Source organism: Telopea speciosissima, chromosome 9, assembly GCF_018873765.1.
Source record: "Telopea speciosissima isolate NSW1024214 ecotype Mountain lineage chromosome 9, Tspe_v1, whole genome shotgun sequence".
Taxonomy (NCBI): domain Eukaryota; kingdom Viridiplantae; phylum Streptophyta; class Magnoliopsida; order Proteales; family Proteaceae; genus Telopea; species Telopea speciosissima.
This window is the reverse complement of record NC_057924.1, coordinates 57,643,589-57,665,275: the sequence shown is the minus strand read 5'-3', so window position 1 is coordinate 57,665,275 and position 21,687 is coordinate 57,643,589. Positions and strand designations below refer to the sequence as shown.

The window sequence follows — 21,687 nt, the reverse complement described above, 5'->3', positions numbered from 1 at the left end:
CCTCCATGTGTTTTTCCTTCATAGCAGAGCGAGTGGGGTGAGATTTAGAGTTGAGGTCGAAATCTCTCCGAGAGGGTGCCTTTTTATAGCTTGGTTTCCGACTGAGTCGAATCGAGATCAAGATATACCATGAGATGATGTAGATCCAAGCCTCCTCGAGTTAAAGAAGCCTCCCTAAGCATAGGGTCATAGTGGGAGCCGTAGTAAAATCTTATACTTAGTTTATTTCAGCCTTAGATTAGTTCTATACTTAGTTTTATTTTTGTGTTTTTAATTGAACCGGTTCAAATTGGTTGCATCCAATTGGTTCATTTAAATTGGTCTAATTAAGCGTTCCTATTGGGTAGTAGGATCTTATATCCTATTGGTTACTTAGGAATCTCAGCTATTTAAAGTGTTTTAAGTTGTTAGGGTAAATACGTCTTTTTGTTTTTAAGTTGTTTATTAGTCTCACACTCCTTCCACGATTTTGGAAGAGAGAAATAATTTAGTTTTTGTATTAGGATTTGGCCCCTAGGCCTTTATTAATAACAGAATTGTGGGAGGCTCCCCCACAACTTAGATTTTGCAAATTTCGTTTGCTGTTGCTGCCATTGCTGCTGCTACTGTTTAGCTCTTTGAGAGTATTCCTTGTGGGTAACATCAAGGAAACCTTGTGAGTCATATCAAGGTAAAGGGTAGGTGGATCTCCTACGATTCCTTGCATCTTGTAGATCGGGAGGTTATTCTTCAAAGTGTCTTCTTCAAGCTGCCATTGAAGTTTTGTTCAATCCGGTAAGTTGATTAATAGTTTCAGTCACCCCCTTCTTCTCCTAACCTTCTTCAGCCAACCCTTACACCCCCTTTTATTTTATTTGAGTTCCATAAACCCTAATTCTTCTAAAATCTGTCCGGCACCATTCGCTCATTAGAACACCACCAGAATTGGATGACAGCTCCCTCTCCTCACCCCTTACACTCGATCTGAGCCCTAGGGCCATTCTCCCTTCAAAACCCTAATTCCCCTCAACCCTATTAAAACCCAAAAACCCTAACTACTGCCTAGACCTATCTAGCCATCCAAAACCATTCAAAACACAGCCGAACCTCCTCCTTACTGCCTAGAACACTCGATCCAATGCCCTCTCCAAAAATCCAATCCTAAACCCTAATGTCACCTATTCTCCTATTTTTCAAAACCCGAAACCCTAACCCTAGTTTTCTGAATTTTAAAATTTTAGTTAAACATCATTCAAACCTACATATTTAGCTTCCCCTAAACTTGCCTATTAATACCATATAAGACCCATCTCCAAATTCGTAAACCTAACCCTAGATTTGACCTAAAAGACCCCAATCTGCCCCAATCGGCTAGCAGTTTCAGAACTTCTGTTTGCCTGGCTCCTAGTAGGATCCTATCCTATATTCCTATCTAGGACTACATTACGAGATCTTGGCGAGGTACCAACATCTCGACCAAGATATTGCACAAATCCTGTGTCACTTATCCTCTCGTTTCGTGACTTCACGAAACCGAGTTTTTTTTGCGAGATCTCGGCGAGATATCACCGAAGTCTTGTACCATGCTGAAAAGACACTTTAATGCACCTAGAAACTCAAAAGAACTCAATAACTGAGCCTAGGAATTGGGAAAGGCAAGTGCCAAAAATAAATAAATACTTAGGAATACTAAAAGACACATTAAAATATTCTAGTGGCTTCTTGGGTTAGTAATGTAGTCCTAGATTGGTAGGAGACCAACTAGAAGCCAGTAAACCATGATCTGCTATGAACACTATATCGGCTAAGCTAAAATAGGTGTTTTTGGTGAAATTAAGGTTAGGCTTTGATGTGTGGGTTGTGTCAAGTTGATGTATCAGTGAAGGTCCTTAGATGTTTTGATGGAGGGAAGTATTTAAATTTGAATAGGCATCAAGTTCGGGTTAGGGTTTTGGGTTTTTAGAAAGCGGCAGTTGATGGAATCTAGGGTTTTGGATGGGAATTTAGGGTAGGGGTTTGGATGGAATTTTTCTAAGGGAGAGAGAAGCACTCGGTCAGCTGATGGTGGCTTTCTAATGGTTGAAATATGCTGGACAGGAATTAGTGTTTATGGGGTTTTAATGGAAGTGGGAGTTTCTAGGGTTTGAGTGGGAGGATGGGGCCACAAAGTGGATCGAGTTCTTCTATGGGTTAGGGGAGTACTCAATGGGAATATGGGCAGATTGTGATGGTGGGTGTGGTCTAGATAGGTTTTAGATTATGGGGAATTGAAAAACAAAAGGGGGGAAAACTAGGGTTGGGTTGTGAGAGGATTAGAAGAAGAATTGTGTGGATGGGAATGTCTCAACTGTCAAACTTACTGTAGTTGCAGATTACTCTTGGCAGCAGCTTGTTTGAGGATTAAACTTGAACAAAAATTGGATCTTTAACTAGAACTTCAAAGAAATCTTCAAGTAACTTGAAGGAAAGCTTCAAAGAATCACCCGGGCTTCACACTGCAAGGTGTCGATAGGATCGAACTCCAATCCCACCAGTCTTGATCACACACGACAAAAGTCTTCTTGAAGAAGAGGAAGTTGCAGACAGCAGCTTGCAAGAGCAATATTTTCTAAAAACAGTGACGTAAAAAGGAGCCCCACAGTTGCCTTTTTTTATTTATAATGGCCATAAGGCCAATTCATAACAGTCCTAGGGATCATATTCAGCCTAGGAGAAGAGAATATCCACCCCTGGCCGAATTTTATTAAGAGCCTAAAATAAGTCATGCGACTTCTTTAAGTGGTCACATACTCACATGACAACTTAGAACAAATTAAATAAAAAAAGATAACTTAAATTGATCCACTGGTTCAACCAGCTTTGGACGTTTCAATTTAAGACACTAAGACATTAAAATAAACTAAGTATAGAAGCTAATCCCGTATGCAACCTCTTTACGCCTACTTTAGGTCTATAAAAGTGACCTATTACATTGAAAACCCATGGGACCAAAGGCCCAACATGTATATATCCTAAACCTAGACTTATTCCCATCAAAATAAGCCTCTTTTGGTGATTTATCTGCATCAGCTAGCTTACAAGGGCCCCACCAATAAAGAAATTCGCAGGCCTAGGCTTGGCCAGCTTAACCCGCGGCTGGGCTTGGTCTTGGGCCAAAAATGGCCTGCATCATAGATTTTCTTGGAACTACTCTGATTGAAGGTGCACCTTTTACTAAATAAATTCACTAAAATGAAAATTACATGTCCATTTTTGAGGCTGTGTGTGCTAGAGCTTTTAATGCTTTTGGTTTGAAAGAACAGTAAGAGTTAAATAAAGTGTCACTAAACACAAGTTGACTGTTCTTCACACTATGAGATGATTGGACTGAATTTGTGGAAGGGCTCAAAAGCGATGGTTGAAACTAAAGTTTTGCCAGTGTCCTTTTGGATATCTTGGCCCAACTGTTATTGAAGGAATATTTAGAGATCCTGATGGTTTAACGCTTGAGGTCTTCTGCAGTCTGATTTGTATTAATGGAAGTAATGTAGCTCTAGATAGGCAAAGGACCTACTAGAGGCCAAATATCCAGGATCTGATGATAAAGAAATCAAGGGGCTGCTGATTCTGCAGTTGCAATAGGGCAGAATTGAAGTTTAGGTCAATTCCTAGGGTTGAGGTTAGAATAATAGGTGAATGTGATAGGTGATAAAACTAGGCAGGTCTAGAGGAAGTTAATGGTATAGGTTAAGTTAGGTTTGAATGAGTTTCTAAATTCCAGAAAGTTAGGGTTAGGCTTTCGGGTTTTGGGAAACAGGGAAAGTAGCTAAAACTAGGGTTTAAGATAGAAATCTGGACCAGGGCTTCTGGCCGAGTGATAGGGGCAACGGGAAGGAGAATCGACTGTAGTATGGTGTAATTTTGATGGCTGGTTAGGTCTAGGAAGCTTTTGGGGTTTTAAGGTTTTACTAGAGGAGAAGGGAATTAGGGTTTTAGTGATAATTTGGGGCAGCAACTTAGGATTGAGTGGAGGGGGTGGTAAGGGGAAGCTGTGGTCCAAATATGAGGGAGTTCTGATGAAGGATTGATGCTGGACAGAGTTAAGGGTGTTTAGGGTTTATGGAACTCAAATAAAAATAAAGGGGAATCGATTGGGGAAGGGATTAGAGGATTAGAAACAGAAATTGGATGTCAATCTGAAGCAGACTACTTTGGCAGCAAGCTTGAGCAATGGAGAAGGATAGAACCACCTTCAATGGAGATCCTCTCGATTGTCTCGATGCAAGGAGTCGTAGGAGATCCACCTATCCTTTCCACCTTGATAGAACCACAAGGATGCATACATGATAATATAGCCATGGTTCAGGAGGTGACTCAAGACTTGAACCGGAAGACGAGGAGTGGTAACGGGATTCTCAAACTGGACATGGCTAAGGCCTATGACGGGGTAGAATGGAAGTTCTTTTGGTTGGTCCTCTCTCGGTTTGGATTTGGGGACAAATGGATTTCTCTAATAAGGAAGACCGTGGAGAACTGCTGGTTTTCTATTGTGATGGGGGGCAGGCAGTCCGGGTTCTTTAAATCCTCCAGGGGGGTGCGGTAGGGGGACCCCCTCTCCTTTGCTCTGTTTATTCTGGCGGAAGAGGTTCTAAGCAGGGGACTAAAAGGGCTATTCGTTGATGGGCATGCAGCGTTTTACAAACTTCCAAGAGGGTGCCCTGGGGTTTTTCATAGCCTCTTTGCAGACGACACCATCATTTTCTCCCGAGGGTTGAAGAGCTCGCTCAAGCAAATTATGGGGTTCATTGGCAGATATGAAGGCTTTTCAGGAGAGCTCGTTAACAGGCAAAAAAGCTGTTTTGTTTTGGGGGACAAAGCCTCAGCGGCTGCAGCCCGTATGATTGGGGCGGTCACTGGCTTCCCTAGGAGGTCGCTCCCTATCACCTACTTGGGAGCTCCCCTCTACTTGGGTAGACGCAGAATTTGTTACTTTGATGGGCTGGTGGAGAAGATCAGGAGTAAAGTAGCGGGTTGGAAAGGAAGGTTATTGTCCTCTGGAGGTCGTGTCACGCTTCTAAGGCATGTGCTCTCTTCTATGCCGATTCATGTTCTGGCCACTCTGGATCTGCCTAAAGCGGCCCTTCGCAGGAAATGATGGGATTTTTGCTGACTTCCTCTGGGGCAGCTCAGAATTGGGTAATCGCAGACACTGGGTGAATTGGCAGAAGGTTTGTAGGCCGCTGGAGGAAGGAAGATTGGGAATTTGGCTCCTTGAGGATGTAGGCCTCTCCCTCAGGCTTAAAGGCCTTTGGAAAGCTTTGTCAGAGAGTTTGCTACGGGTGGGGGTTTCGCAGGCATTATTAGGGAAAACAGGGCAGGGATGCCAGTCTTCAGATTCTAGTGAGTAGGTTTTTTTCTTGTACGGGGAGTGGTCTACCCTAGTGAGGGTCTTCAGTTTCTAGTGTGTTAGTGAACTGTGGGATGAGGTAAGGTGGAATGTCCCCCTCTTGTATTCTTTGATTCTTTTTGGAGATAAATAAAATGCTAGGGGCTGTCCCGGGTCCCAGGTAACATTCGGGGTAAAAAAAAAAAAAAAAAAAAAAAAAAAGAACCACAAGGATGCAACACTCCCAAGGAACAGCAGCAGCAACAATGGCGGCAGCACAAATTCTGTTTTTTTTTTTTTAATTAATCAACTGTGGGGGAGCCTCCCACGAATTTTAATATTTATAATAGAAGGCCAATGGCCAAAATCCTAGTCTAAGCAAAACACTCCTTCACTAAATTGTGGAGGGGTGGGGACCTAATAAAACAACTTAAAACTTAAAATAAATGACCTAATTGTCCCTAACAACTTAAATAAAAGACTTAATTAAATCACTTAAATTGAACCATGGTTTGAACCGCTCCAATTTAAGTTTACAAATAGCTGAAATAAAAACTAAGTATGGAAAATGCTAAAATGCAAACCTAAGCTACGACTCCCAAACTAAGCCCTAATTTCAGGCCTACTTCTTCTTCCTTCGAGTGTGGACACTTAGTGCTGCATCAGCTCTCCCCGACTTGAAAACATTCATCTCCGATGAATGGTTGGAGATCATGGAATGGTCATTCAAATCGGGATCAGGCTTCTTAAGATCATCCTTAACAGGTGGCTCGAACTTGTAGGCGGGCAGCAGCTCTTTGATGGGTGGGGAAGGCTGGACTTATGGCTGGGTAGCAGCCTCTTGAATCATCACATGAATGCCTCTTGTATCGTTATCCAAGCCTTCGTAGTAATTAGCCACATCATCATCATCATCGGCAGGATAGGCTTCTAGGTCCTCTTCTTCATCATCATTATGGGCTTCTTCCTTTGCAGCCACATTAATGGTCTTCTTCTTGTGTGGACAGTCCTTAGCAATATGTCCCTTTTCCTGACAGTAGAAACAAGTGACGGGTTCATTACGTCCCATAGGAGCTTTGCCTTTATCATCAACATGTGGGGGAGCAGTAGAACGAAAGGTGCTGCCTATAGAGGGACCCTATCGTGAGGTGCTAGTGCCGGTGTAGCTTGGCTTGGAAGTAGAACCCAGCTGTTACCATTTGGAAAGCCAACCACATCTTGATATTCCTTTGATGACTTGGCCCATCTCATTGTGTATCTTCAATAATAGTACAATAAGGGGCCATTTTCAAACTATCTTAAAAAATGCATTTGTTTCTTTCTCTCCAGACACTTAAAGGGATACCACAAGGAATTAGCCACAATAAAATCCGAGCTTTAGGTTTGAGATATAGATTGGGTCAACTGCTTAAAATTCTTTTGGGATCCCTAGAGGGGGGGGGGGAATCCATTGAACTTCTAATATGCCCACAAAAACCTCCAGAGCATTGTGACAAAATCACAGTGTAGAAAAGGTGATATGTCGTCTCCAAATTGCAGTTACATGAAGAGCATCTAGTAGACAGTGGTGAAGGGCCGGTTTGAGAACAGGGGGAAATCTGAGATGGAATCTCAGAATTGCAGGGGAGAGAGGGAATCACTTAACCACACCCTCATGTTGAGCAACCCAAACACTTTGTATTTCAAATCTGTCCTTTTCGTTGGGTACGTGCTAGTATATGAAGAGAAACAATAAAAAAAATAAAAGACGTAAAGACTGACTAAACTGGTACCAGCCCTTGTTAGACCAAAACCCAGGTTGGGCTGGTTCTATCTGCGCTTGGGTTTCCAAACCCGGTCATACTGGTCCAAATAGTCAAGTGCTACTGCATCAGCCAGCTTAAGGCAGAAGTCCAGGGTGAAATGGTTGGCTGAAGGTGAAAAGAACAGTAAGTTCTTTCACTTGACTGTCAAACCAAATCAACCTTCCATCAGATGGAAAACAAATAGAAATCAGAGAAGGAAGAAAGAGCCGAAAACGAAGAGATCATATGTGAACCACTCTCCCAATCAATCCGCTGCTGCTGGTTTCGGTGATGGAGCCAATAAAGTTCAGATTGAATGGATAGAAGGGTATTTGGGTAATCTTAGTATATTGAGAGCGGCTTGCTCTCATCTAAGTCTTGTTTACCATTGCCTGAGTGGTTCTGCCTTGTTTTGTATGCTAATGATAGTTTACTTTGCATCCAACTGCTAGTTTGTGCTATGCATTTTGGTTCTTATTCATGAATTATTTATGACTTCAAAAAAGCCCAACCATGGGTATATTCATCTTTTCGTTTACATAATTGAATGTTTATTTTTATTTAAAGGACTCCTGAGTTTAGTTCACTAGCAGTATGGTTTTCTCCTTTATGTGATGTTCTACCTGGTTGCCTTTTTGAGTTAGTTTAGTAAATATAGTGAGTCTTTCTTGTCTTCTTCTAAGTAAATAATTTTGCTTTTGTAGGAGAGTGCAGCCAACAGTTGAGTTTATCTTTGCAGCCACTGAAGAGGCAATCTTCGTGCATGTCATAATATCTGCAAAGTTCGTTGAGCCTGTCATCTTGTTTCTTTGTTATGGTGTCTAGTCCTATTAAATTAGTTTATATTTGATTTTGTTCATCCATTCAGCAACAATTTGATATGCATTTTCCCACTTCATTTCCAGGCATATCAGGACTCTTTCTGGTGATGACATGGAGAGAGTATTGGGACACCTCTCTTCTAAGAAATCTGGAGGAAGGCTTCCAGGTAGCCTCCATTTTCTTGTTTTCTCAAGGTTCCTAGCATGATGAAATTTTATTTCTGGGGTCATGCCATCCGAACAGTTTGAGTGGACAGCATTAGTATCTTGTATTCTTTTTGTTTTTATCTAGTCTGCTTGTAGTACCAGTCTGCTCAAGTAGAGTCGCATTACTTTATTTTCCTTATAATAAATATGGGAGGATATTTGAAAGAAAACATTGGGGATTGGACAAAGAGTCAATTTTTATTTTTGTCAGAAGAAGAGAACCTAAGCTTTTAGGATGCATTTGATTCATATGTAGACAACAAAGCTTGATCATTACATCTATGTGATATCTGGTAGAACCTGTTAATGATACCGAGTCTTCAATCCATGATTTAATGATGATGTTTATTTTTTAATGTATTTGGATTGCCTACTAGGACATTTGAAAGGAACATGAGAGGGCAGAGATCTGAAGTTTTTCTTAGTGTCTGCTGCATTGGATGGCAACACATTGGGCTTATGCTGGTTGTCACCATAAGCAAAATCTGGCCATACTAGATACCACTAGATACTTATCTGCCCCACCCCTTAACCATGCATCAAATATTTCAGTAATTTCGATCCCCCTGAGTCAAGGTTCTAAAACTCAGTCTCGACCAGGTCAAGTTTTCCGAGATCTCGGCGAGACTGTGTATTTTTTTTTTTAAAGTTTCAGTGGGCATATGGCCATAGTTGGCTCTGAAACTTTAAGGTAAGCTTGTTTTAGGCTTAATAAACATATCTAAAGGTTCAAATTGAAGAAAAAAAACACCCAATTTTGTGTTTTGGATTTGTAGCCTTGGTTGGCACTTGGTAGTAAAGGCCGAACCCTTAATGTAATATTGCCTATTCTACACATTGATTGAATGATATGAGACATAATTGGCAAGTAAAACAAGTAAATTATGCACATAATATTGAATAATTATTTAAGAAATAGTTAAAGACTTAAAGTTTCTACTACAAACCACAAGAATACAATGAAGCAAGGTTTAATATTTCGCGATATCTCGGTATCTCGGGCCTACCGAGATATCCGAGATACCCGAAATATCGCAAAATATGACCGAAATATTGCATTTTTTCTGCAATATTTCGGGGGTCCATCTCGGAGGGTATTTGGCCATATCTAGGCCTGAAACTTCATGGACAGCCTTATTTAAGCTTAATAAACACATTTAAACCATAAAATTGCAAAAATATGAATTCAAATTGGTGTTTTGGGCTTGCACCCTTGATTGACATACGGTCGCCGACCCTAATGTATAAATAGTTAAATACACATAGATTAGGTAATTAATATTTAATAATAGTATTTAACTTCATCACATATCAAGTTAAAGCCAATACACATTGATGAGTACCATGATTCTCATAAACTCCATAATATTCAATTACTCAAAACTCAATAGCTCAAATGCTTAAAGCCTTAAAGGTAATACACTAAGTGTCAAAGTCACAAGACTCGCAAGTCACAACTCACAAGTTCATAGATCAATGAAATCACAACTTAAGTTACAAATTACAACTGCTAAACTACTAATAGTAGTTGCTGTGCCTCCCTGGATCAATCCCACTCATGCCTCGCTGGAGTCGACGTCCATTGCTCTCTATTTGAAGGACATATGTGGACCACGATATAGAATCGGAGAAGAAACGAGTGGTCATCCACAAGTGTCACGTAAATGGAATCATCAACATACTGTAGGTAACCTATCCTAGGATATAAGCTAGGGTTACCAATCGATCCAGTCCGTGAAGAAGATGATCCACTGTGATATGATGTTGGCGTCGGCGCAAGAGGCGATGGCATTGGCTGCATGTATGGCTGGTGAGGTTGGTAGCTAGGTCTGCTAGGGTAGGCAAAGATGTTATCTACAAAAGATGATCCAGTATGTCCCTGGGACTGGGACTGGTAGTCATAGTCCCCTACCCCACTAAACTGCCCATATGATGATGATCCATATCCATATCCACCGTAAGGTTGTGATGCACTATAATCTGATGCCAATGGAGTGGTATGTGCGTCAAAAGATGGGGCACGCCAATGTCCAGTCGGTCCTCCCTCCCTATCACCCATACTCAAACCACCAACAGAGCTAGATAGGTTATCAATGTCCATGTGATCAGGTTGCAACTGTGTTTGTCGACCCCTACGCTTCCTATTGTATGTATGTAGGGCGCCTCTTGAGGGTGGGGGTGTGGGGGCACGTGCTCCGTGGTCCGTATCTTGTGTGGCATGATCAAACTGTGTCTCACCAGTGAAGTCTATTGCAGCATATAAACACTATCTTTCATCAAGTCTATTGCAGCATATAGGACTGGCATGGTTGGGCCCTTCAGAGCGGAGTCAGCAACATGTAGAACTTTAACTACTGGCTCCAAAACTTTCACCACTTTGCTTAGTTTGGTCCAGAAGTCCTCAGATGACATTGTTGCTTGTGCTTCCCTCCCATTTGTAGTCTTTGAACCCTTCCATTCAAACCACTTCTTAGAAGCAAACATGCTTCTCAGCCCGGCCTTTTTTGTCTCAATGCTTTTGAGGGCTATATAGTTGGTGGCAAATCTTGTGATGCCAGGCCTAACCAAGTCACCCCCACATTTTTCCCTTAATAGATTGAGTGCATAGGAGTGGTTGTATACGAAGTTGGTGACTTGTCTTGCACTTTCAACCACAGTCTTCACCAACTTTAACTTTCCCATATCTTTTTGCATTAAGTCAATGCAATGGGCTGCACAAGGAGTCCAGAAGAGCCGGTACTTACTATTGTTCATCATCTTCTCACCGGCCAGCTTGAAGTTACTTCCATTGTCCGTTACAATCTGGACAACATTCTCAATACCCACATCTTTTTCCACTACTTCCTTTAACAATCTGTAAATATATTTTGCATCCTTTATCTTTTTGGATGCATCCACAGATTTGAGGAACACTGTCCTCCCATCACAATAAACCATGAAATTGATGATGGACTTTCTTGTAGGCCGAGTCCATCCATCTGCCATTATAGTCACCCCATGTCTCCCACACATTCCTCATCTCACTAATGTACTCATCAATCTCACTTTTTTGTTGAGGTAGATAAACATTCATTACCTCATATGGAGTGGGGCCCTTGAATCCTGGGCCAGCCTCTGCAATGGTATCTATCATGGTATCATAATGGGGGCCTTGTGCAGTGTTTGCTGGGATGGTATGGTATAGCATCCACTTAGCTATTGATTCTTTAACCAATCCCTTCATCCCCTTCCATGCTCCTTTGATTCTGGGTTGACTGTTTCCTTTCTTATGCAATTTAGGATAAGATGTTGATGGTGGTACTGGTACTGGTAGAGGTGTTGGGGCTGCCCTCACACATTGTGATCTTTTAAAAGGTTTCAAAGATCTAGGACCTCCAGAACTGCCAGCTCCTCCACTACCCCCTACTCTTTGTCTCTGCTGATCATCTTGAAAATTTACTCTACTCCTTGAAACAGTCCGCCTAAAATCCCTAGCCTCCTCTGCTGTTTGTATGTCATCAGGTACTGCAATGTCATCATCATCAGAGGAGTCATCATCATCATCATCATCATCATTGTATCGTCTTCCTCCTCCCATCGAACTCCTCACTGTATCCTTAAGTTGTTCTCTTATCCTTTGCTTGTCAGCCTTCCTCTTCTTCTTTCCCCTCAAACTATCACCAATCTCCCTGGTTACTTCAGTAGGGACCATATGACAACCTACAACATCTTTAGATCCTCAAGTCAGATGTTGCTTAAGTTTACTGGACCCACCTCCCATAAATTGCATGTGACAATAGTTTTATATAGATTTTCTCTTATCCCCATCAATGGGAGTGCCATGTAACCATGCAATGTCACCCCTATTCTGGCTGGCTGGTCTCTCTTGTTCCCTCTGTTTTCTTTGTTCCCTCCGCCCCCTTTGTTGACCACTTTCCCCCACCTTTTGCTTGCCCTTCGCATGTTGTCTATCACGATCCGCCATAATGATATTTGTTTACTGCAATGTAAGTAACACAAATAATTAAAAAACTTAATGTAGATGCACTTCAATTGACACTTTTAGATTACTAATACACTTGTATAGTTATTTAATATTTTTTCCCTAACCCTTATATTTTTCACATAATTAAAACCAATTTTTTATATATAATGTTAATATAAGTATTGACCTAACACAACAAAACCAAAAATTAGTAAACATAATATACATGTAATGCATTTCAAAACATATAGAAATAACTTTAATATTTTTTCATTATTTTTTAAACTTAAAACTCATATTTTTCCTTATTTATTTCTGTTTTTTTAATTTTTTATATATTTTTCTTAATTTTCGAAAATTAAAATAATTATTTAAGAGTAGAAAAATAAATCCGACACTGTGGAGCCATAGATCGGCAATTGGTGTCTGACATATATTTAATTCATTACCATATAAGTCATATTACCCCCTAATTATTTCCTATTTTAGTTGTAGGAAAATGAATTTTTAAAACCAGAAAAAAAAAAAAAATACATATGGGAAAAAAATTTCGACACCGTGAGGCTGTAGATCGGCCTTCGGTGTCTAACATATATTAATATCATCAACATCCAACAACATTTGTACAAAGTATTTTTAAAAAAAATAGTTTTAGAGAAATAGAATTTACCTTAAATAGTGAAAATAGGCTTGGATGATGAGCTTAGATGACCCTCCGACGTCTTCCCGGCGACAAGGAGCTTCAACAATGCTTGGATGATGCTTGGAAGGAAGGAAGAAGAGCAAAAAATGAGGAAGAAGAGAGAAAAATAGAGTTTCAGCAGCTCTCGGTCGAAATATCGACCAAGAGCTGCGAAATATGGTATAAAATGGCCCCTCACATGACACTATTTTTCACTTTTTCAATATCTCGCGATATATCGTGAGGTCCACGATATTTCGTCAATATCTCACGATATATCGACGAAATATTGTATTTTTTGGTTTCGGATTGGTTTCATATCTCGGACATGTCGAGATATACGAAATTTGGCGATATATCGCCGAAATTTTGCGAGATTTTCAACCATGCAATGAAGTCTTTACAATGCATATTACATAGACACCCAACCTAAGTACAATGAATAATATTCGAGATTTCACCGAAATAATGCACATAATATTGAATAATTATTTAAGAAATAGTCGAAGACTTAAAGTTTCTACTACAAACCACAAGAATACAATGAACTCTTCACAATGCATATTACATAGACACCCAACCTAACTACAACGAATAATATTCTTCACAAGAATACAATGGAGTCCCAACAATACAATACTATGACTGTATGAGTACTGAGGAGGTTGAGATTCTCGAAATATTTGAGATTTCACCGAAATTTCTCCAAGATTCTCGAAATATTCGAAATCTTGACCTATTCGAGATTTGACATTTGTAGTTTCGTATCATATCTCGTCTTGACTAGCTCGAGTTTACCGAGATTTCCGAGATCGTGACGAGATTTTGAACTATGGCCCGAGACGAATCTTCATACGAAACGTCGAACCCAAAAAGACTATTTTGACGAAACTTCGGTCATTTCGTTTCGGAATCTCGCTCATTTCAGTCTAAAAATGCACCGTTTCGTCAAAATTTCGTTATTTTGTTCCGGTATTTCACTCATTTTGGCCTTTTGCACGCTGAAATGGTCAAGCAAAATTCAATAGAAAAAAGACAATGTTTCTTAGGTCTGGCTGAAATGGCCCTCCGAGACGCGTTTTCGAACTATGCATATAACTCAAGGTTTTACTGTGTAGCCTGGATGGTCCCCCAGGTTCTTTAAAAGTTCAAATATCAAACCTGACCTTGATGAATAAGGTTATAACAGATCCCGACCATTAGGGGCAGTGCTGGATGAGGCCCTGGTTTTTAACTCCTTGTTAATAGCCCATGTTTTTTGAAACATCCTACATGGTTGGGTGTAACTGCCATTTCCATTCAGCATACACATTCTCAGAGAAAACTGTTGCTAATAATACCTGAAAACTTAAGTTAGTCTGGTAGATACTCCAGTATTTCCATGTTTTATATCAAATCAACATTGGGCTGTTCCCAAAACACCATTACTTGGTTTAAAACAAATATTTTTGAATTCCTTTTGTAATTTTAAGTTTTACTTATTCTTATTGGGTTTAGATAGTCTTTTATGAACTCTGACTGGTTGTGCTGCTCTATGTTTGTTTCTGTTGTAATAGCTGTTCCTTGTAGTCAATATTTGTTATTATCAATAAATTGTTCTTATCCTCTCTCTCCCCCCCCCCCCCACCCCAACCAAAAAAAAAAAAAGAAAGATATCTAAATAACTGTTTTGAACTAGTTTGTTTACTTGAGCTGTAAAACCTTTGCTTCTGTACCATATTGAAATTTCCCAGGTGAAATGGCAAGTAAAAGGTGAGTATGGGGAATCCTACACATGTGGTGTTCACTGAACTTTGCATTTTTTAATTGGTTTTGCTACTGAAAATTTGACAGTTATTGTTGCTCCTCATGGAATGCGAGGAAGGCTGACAGGATGCTGTCCAAGTGATCTTGTGAAACAAGTTTACTTCGGGTAGATTTTTTTCCATGTGTCTCCATTTTTCCAGATATTCTAAGGAGAGAATAGTTGTTGAGACTGGTGTCTGTGAATCTTTTTATTCTCCTTGTTTATTTATTTCTTGTGATATGGTTGAACAGTTCTAGCAAGGTCAGGTCTTCAAATGGATTCCCTGTTCCTGGCATACCTCTTCAAGTGCAAGGCTCTGGTTGCCAACTTAGGGGGCAGAGTTGCTATGTTGAGGTTACCCTTGGCTGTCCTGGTAATGGAAGTGACAAGGAATTTAGGTCACTCTCTAATTCCAATGGGAAATTTTCCAAGCCTCATCTTGCTGAAGCACCTGCAGCGGCTCTTGGCAGGGGTGATCTGAAGCAAGGATCATCAGACAATTCTCCTGTTCTTGAAAGAACATTCATTTATCCATCTGAGGCAGTCCTTGTCCCAGTCATGCACACAATATTTGCTAGATCTTCTCTGAAGAGGCATGGCATTTCTTCACTGTCAACTACTGTTGCTGTTTATATTACATTAATTAACAATGGTGATTTTCAAACTTGCAGATTCTGGCTACAAAATTGGGCACGTACATCTCTTTTTGGTTCCTCTTTCTTTATGGATTGGTTAGTCCATATTCTTGGTTTTAAATGTCATTACTAATGCTCAAACTTCAATCTAGGAAAACTATGCCTTTTAGCACCATTGTTTTAGTTAGTGAGTTATTATTCCCCATTGTTACCAAAATGAAAATTGTTGTATGCCATGATTCTTTTTGTAACACACTAACACTAAGTTTGGCTTAGCATATGTAAGCATTTTAATCTTTTGGTGATGTGTGTACTGTGCACAAATAGCCCAGCCAAAGCTGTCTCTTGCTTCAAATTTTCAGTTCCAGTAATTTTTTCCCCTATCTTATTAGAACAAGGAAGGTATCAGTGCGTATACTGTGTACTGTACAATTGATTTGGGTCAGGCCAGCGAAGCGATAGATTGAGTGATTGACATCTATGATTAAATAGGGAGGGAAAAGAGTCAAAACAGGAATAAAAGAAAACAAATCCATAGCTCAGTGGATTATACCCCCGCTTTTTATAAAGAGTGTAGAATATACATACACTAAAAGTGATTTACTGCATTTGAATTTGTATATATAATTCTAGATAGGCCACGATAATTAGGCTTGGCTAACATTTATGGTTTGGTTTTAGGAGGCAATGTCAGCCCAGCCCAGCTCAGCCCAACCCAGCCCAGCCATATTGATGCAGTGAATGCGCTCCATGGCCAGGAATGGGATGGGAGTTTAGTCCCACATCGGTCGGATAATGTGCGGTAGTTTGGATTATAACCTTGGAAGGGCCTCTCCAGCCAGAAGCTCGGGCTTTTGGGTTGGACGCCATTACATACCTATTTACATCGTGGGCCCGACTGGCCAAAAAATCTCTCCGTCCTTTGTTGGAGTGGACTGCCCAGGCTCAGGTTTCATCCTTGGGGCTTGTATAACAATTGCACCTAGCGACATGGAATCCGTTCACTTTTTAGTTAGTGTGGAATTGTGAGGTACAGATTATATTTGATAGAGGAATCAAGCTTTTTTGGGGTGATGTCTGTGGAGGTATAACATGGAAATGAACAGTTTGTTGAGATTAATTGTGAAACATGGAGCCTTTAATGTAGGGATAGGTTGATGAAGACCGATTAATATAGATGTCAGTTCAATTCAGAACCACTCTACAGTAGGATCGATTCTAGGTTGCAGCAGAACACCAAACACCAAATTGATTGGAAAATAAAAGAAGATAAAAGGTAGAAGATGGATAGATACAAGAAGAGAGGGGGGGGGGGGGAAGGGATAGGAGGGGTTGGCTATTTCAGCCTTGGGTCTCTCACACACAGCTATCTCAGCTGTTGAAACAATGATCTTGGCTATCTCAGCCTCTCTCAGGACAATGCATTGCAAAACTGCAACATAACTTCATTCATTTAATTGTGTGGAGGCCTCTAAGGGCATTACATTATATAGACTCAAGGGTTGAGCCCAAAATAGAAACAATAAAAATTGGAAGTCTCTAGAAGAGCTGAGACTTGAGTTACAAGTAATTGAACTTTGCTAAGAAACAAAATTAGAAGGTAACTAAAGTCGAAACTCTAACTCAGCTAAGCAACTAAAATAGAAACTCTAATTTAGAAACAAATAACTAGCAAAATAGAAACTAATGAAATAGCAACTAGGAATATGATATTGTCAGCATCTAATCTTCCAAGTCAGTTGTCCATATGAGTCCACATCACTATTCACGCGAACAGTAACTCGTGGTACTGTTCTTGTGAACAGTAAATTTTTTTTAATAAAATTTTTTTCTATCTTGATCCTTTCTCTTATACATGCTTCTGTCTGGGTTGGGCTGCCTTGTGTGATGCTCCATCGAACCAACAAAAACCTGCCACATTATCAGACCAGGCTGCCTCTTACAGCAGTTGAATCCCGCAACTACACTGGGATGGTTTTTGGGGCTTGTTCCTGCGGGTACACTTGGACTTGTGATCTACATCACTTATTCTACAGGAAGGTTTGATATATTGACAAAATAGCAGGTCTAAAAGTAGTTCCAGCAACACTAAAGAGGGCTATATCTCAGAATTAGTAAGTGTTCCAGAATTAGTCAAGGGTAGAACTCCTTGGTAGGGATAACTCCACAAAATTCTATTCGGATGGTCAGATGAAGAGTAAGGACTCTTGCACAGAATTAGAAACTAAGGGAAGAAAATGGCAACTTACGGTCACAGCCAGATGCAGCCAGTGAATGGGGCTGTAATCAGTATCAAATGGAGGGAATAGGAAGGGTAGTATCTTACCAAAATATGGCCTGAGATTGCTGGTCAGATTATGATACATCAATGTCTGAAATTTCTGACAGAGAACTCCAAAAGTAGCGAGCCCCAAGGTGTATATAGCCTTCTATCACCAGTTTCCCTTGAGGATCAATAGAGCAGCCTGGAAGATATCATAAAAGTCCAATTCCTGCTACAAACTACACAGCTCAGAATAATAGCCATAGCTTTCAATTGCTTCCTCCCCGTTCTAGAACGGTGGTTCTTCTGGGTAAGGGTACCGTTAATTTGGCATGTTCTCTAGTGTCAAGACAAGCATTAGCAGCAAATTTGGTAGGCTGAGTTCCTTCTACTTGGTCTCATGAAGTTTCTTGCGTAGTTCATAGACCTGGGCATCGTTCCCAACCTGCGAATATGTTTCCTAAGCAGCTTTCCAAATCTTTGCAGCAGTTTCCAACAAGAGATATCCCCGAGCAAGTTGGGGTTGCATACTACTAAGAAGGTATGACATAACCAGGGAGTTGGTAGAACCCCACTAATCTTGGTCAGCACCTTCAGTGTGGGTTTCACCTTGTTACCGGTGAGGTAACCCAAATACCCGCGGGAGTCGATGGCAAGATAGCAGAATCACGACCACATCAAATAATTGCTCCCGTCTAGACAAACAGAGCAAACAGGGAAGGTGGGAAAGCCGTCAAGTGAACCACAAACTTGCCCGTCAGTTCCAGATGTAGCAGTAGAAATATCCGAATTGTTTGCCATTGTTTCCAAAAAAAAAATAAAAATCACATGGGTTGCTGGAGGAGAACTAAACCATCATCCAACACCAAAAAATCCACAAGAAAAGGTGGAAACAGTCCTTCAATACATTAGGAAGGACTGGGAGAACAAAAGGAGGGACAAAAAAGGCCCTCGGTGGCTTAGGAAATCACCACTGAGGGTGGCAGAAGTGGTGGAGGCGGTATCGCTGCCCTCTCGGTGGCGCTAAAAGGAGAGAGAGGGATGCCGAGAGAGACCGAGAGAGAGAAGGGCGGTGGAATGTGGCGGCGGGTGGTAGTGATGGCGCTAGGCGATGGCGATGTGGTGGCGACGGTGCTATGAAGAAATTGAGAAAGAGAGAGAAGAGAGGACATAGCCGATTAGGGTTTAGAATCCCTTGGTCGATTCTGCTCTGATACCATGATGACTTTGGGAATTGTGACTTGTGTCTATGAGACATAGCCCACCTCACCTTTATTTATAATAATGAGATATGAGTACAAAGACAATAAAGCCCCTAGGGCAACACAAAATAAACCCTATGGACAATTATACCCATGAACCCATATTACAACATTTTTCTTAACTCTTATATTTTTCCTAATTAAAACTAATTGTTATAATTTAAAAAAAATAATAATACGACCCTATTTAGCCAAAATTTAAGTATGAAACAACACATTAATCATCATTTTGAGTTGAAAAGACAAAAACAATACTTTCAGAAATGTTCAAACCAAAGCAAAATATCTTTTCTTATTATTTTTCATAATTTTGAATTTTTAAAAATTAATTTTCTAATTTGCCAAAATTTTTTTTTTTTTTTTTTTTCTGGTAGAAAAAATGACATTGTAAATCCGTTGATCGGCCTACGTTGTATATAAAATTACGCCCCAACCAATGTATATTATCCCTATTTGTATAAAAAAAATCAAAATTTTAAACCAGAAAATTAAAAAACAATTTAAAAACAGAAAATTAAATGACTCCATGAAGTTGTAGATCGGCCTACGATATCTAGCATGTGAAAAATTGAAGCCCAACCACTAAATACTTATCCTATTTTTTTGTAAAACTTCGTTTTTGGTGAATAAATATATTACCGAACCCCAGGAGGGGGTAGGGAGAAAAAGTGGGGAGGGAAAATACAAGAGAAACAAAAGAAAGGGGGAAAGAGAGAGGGGGGGGGATGAACAGACTGCCTAACCTACGCAGAGGTGGGAAACTGCAAAAGAAACAAATTAAGACCCCAGAAAACAACAATATGCCTGTTCCTTGGGGTATCCAAAAAGTGCCTATGACGCATGCAATTGAGCTTGGAGGACATGTCAAAGAAGATGGTTTTCCAAATCAAATCAAATGATTGGGATTTGGAAGTCCATCTCCTGAGGTTCCTTTCCATCCAGATATGATAAATAGTGGCGCGAAATACAAGCTTCTCAATAGTGTCACATATAGAGGTCCCAGAGAAAGTCATGTCTAGCCAGAGCCATTCCCGCTCGAAGGCAAGGATTCTCCTGCTGCGGGGCTAGATCGAGGAGAGGGCTTTTTTCCAGATGGGAGAGGTAAAAGGGCAATCAAAGAAGAGGTGGGGATGTCTTCGTGGCCATTCCAACAAAGGATACAAGAAGGGGGAACAGGGATACTAGTGGGCAGGCATAATCGTAGGGTTCTCCAAACAGTGAAGCTGTGGCAAGGGATGTGGCCTTTGAACCATATTAACTTGTGCCAGGGGACGATGGGGCTAGGGTCTGATGCAGCTCCAAGAAGGAAGAAGAAGAAGAAGAAGAAGAAGAAGCCCTGAACTTAGGGTTTGAATAGGGAGCCGTAGGTTAGGATTTATATTTTTCCCATACTTAGTTATTTTTCTATTTTTTAGATTGAACCGGTTTAGAATTGGTTGCATCCAATTGGTTCAATGGGTCTAATTTAAGTGAAGAGCTCCTATTGGTTAATAGGTTCTTATATCCTATTGGCTAATATGGAATCTTCTTTTAAATTAGTTGTTTTAAGTTAAAGTCTTTTAATTTAAGTTCATAGGGGTAGTTAGGACAATTTACTGTTTAATTCAATTTAAGTTAGATTAGTTCTCTCCCTTCCACGATTTTAGAAGGAAGAGACCTTAAGTTGAACTAGGTTTTGGCTTAGGCTTTTGTTATAAATATATTGGATCGTGGGAGGCTCCCCCACATATTGAAATTTTAATTAAAAGTACTGTTACTGCTGCTGGCCGATTGCTGCTGCTGCTCCTTGCTCTTTGAGAGTGTGTGCATCCTTGTGGGTTTATCAAGGTGGAAGGGTGGGTGGAATCCTGCGACTCCTTACGCCGTGACGGCTGGGAGGGTCTCTCTCTGAAGGTGGCTTCATCCTTCATCAATCAAGCCGCTGCCGTTGGAATCCAGTGGTAAGTTTGAACCTTAATTTCTGTTTTTCCATTCATCCTCCCTCCCCATCATTCCCTTTTTGTTTTATTTGAATCCTATCGGTTTTCCTTAAACCCTAGATCAGCTAGGTTACCTTAAACACTCATCCCTCATCTGAATTCAATCAGATTCAGACCACAGCCCCCTCACACCCCTGCCTATACTCGATCTAAGCTGTTGCCCCTTCCCATCACTCTAAACCCTATTCCCCCATTAATCACTGTAAGCCTAAAACCCTAAATTTCTGTTTAGGCATATTCAGCCATCAGAAATTCCCCATATTGCAGCCGAACCTTCCCCCTAGTCCCTCTAACACTCGACCTCAACCCCAGCCCCTGAATCCTACTTTAAACCCTAGCTTTTGTTGTTTTTCTTAATTCTAAAACCCGAAACCCTAACCCTAATTTCTGCAGGAATTTAAAATTGATTCAAATTCAGATATTTTTATATCATAATGACCCCCTAGACCTGCAGATTAAAACCATATAAACCCCATTCCCAAAGTCCCATCCTAAACCCTAATTTTTCCCTAAAACAGCCCCTAATCAGCCCAAACAGCAGGCTTGACCAGAACTTGATTCCACTTGGCTCCTAGTGGGATTATCTCCTATTCTAGGACTACATTAGTGTCTTTAACAAAATTCTAGGCTGAGCTGGAGGTAAAGAGACCGTTGGGGGGTAGGGAGCTAGATAACCTTATCCGCATGAGGGGGAGAGGATGAAGGATGAAGGGGAGGACCAGATTTGGGAGAGGATAGCGGGATTGAGAGAAGGGGGGGTCCAAGAGCCAAGAGAAATAAGGGAGGAAAGAGGGGTGGCTTTTGGTAGACCAGAAGAGTAGATCAATCTGAGGCTAAAGGAATTATAGAGGACACCTAAAGGGTACCAAGGGTCTAGCCAAAGAGAGATGGTGGAACCATCGACAATAGAGGTTGAGATACCACGGAGGGTAAGGGAATGGAGTGAGAGGATCTTGCGCC

At 40.6% G+C, this 21,687-nt stretch overlaps 1 protein-coding gene across 3 annotated transcripts in view; it reads left to right on the top strand.

Moving 5' to 3' along the window:
• LOC122639941 (mediator of RNA polymerase II transcription subunit 13) overlaps positions 1–21,687 on the top strand; it is a 62,408-nt gene that overhangs the window by 5,205 nt on the left and 35,516 nt on the right. For 2 of the 3 annotated variants that reach the window (XM_043832994.1, XM_043832995.1), the window contains exons 7-11: positions 7,833–7,910; positions 8,034–8,116; positions 14,636–14,710; positions 14,836–15,181; positions 15,260–15,319. In XM_043832994.1, coding sequence (XP_043688929.1) covers positions 7,833–7,910; positions 8,034–8,116; positions 14,636–14,710; positions 14,836–15,181; positions 15,260–15,319 — 642 coding nt within the window. Of the gene's footprint in view, positions 1–7,832; positions 7,911–8,033; positions 8,117–14,635; positions 14,715–14,835; positions 15,182–15,259; positions 15,320–21,687 lie in introns of all 3 variants that reach the window. The other variant, XM_043832993.1, reaches the window with a different exon arrangement.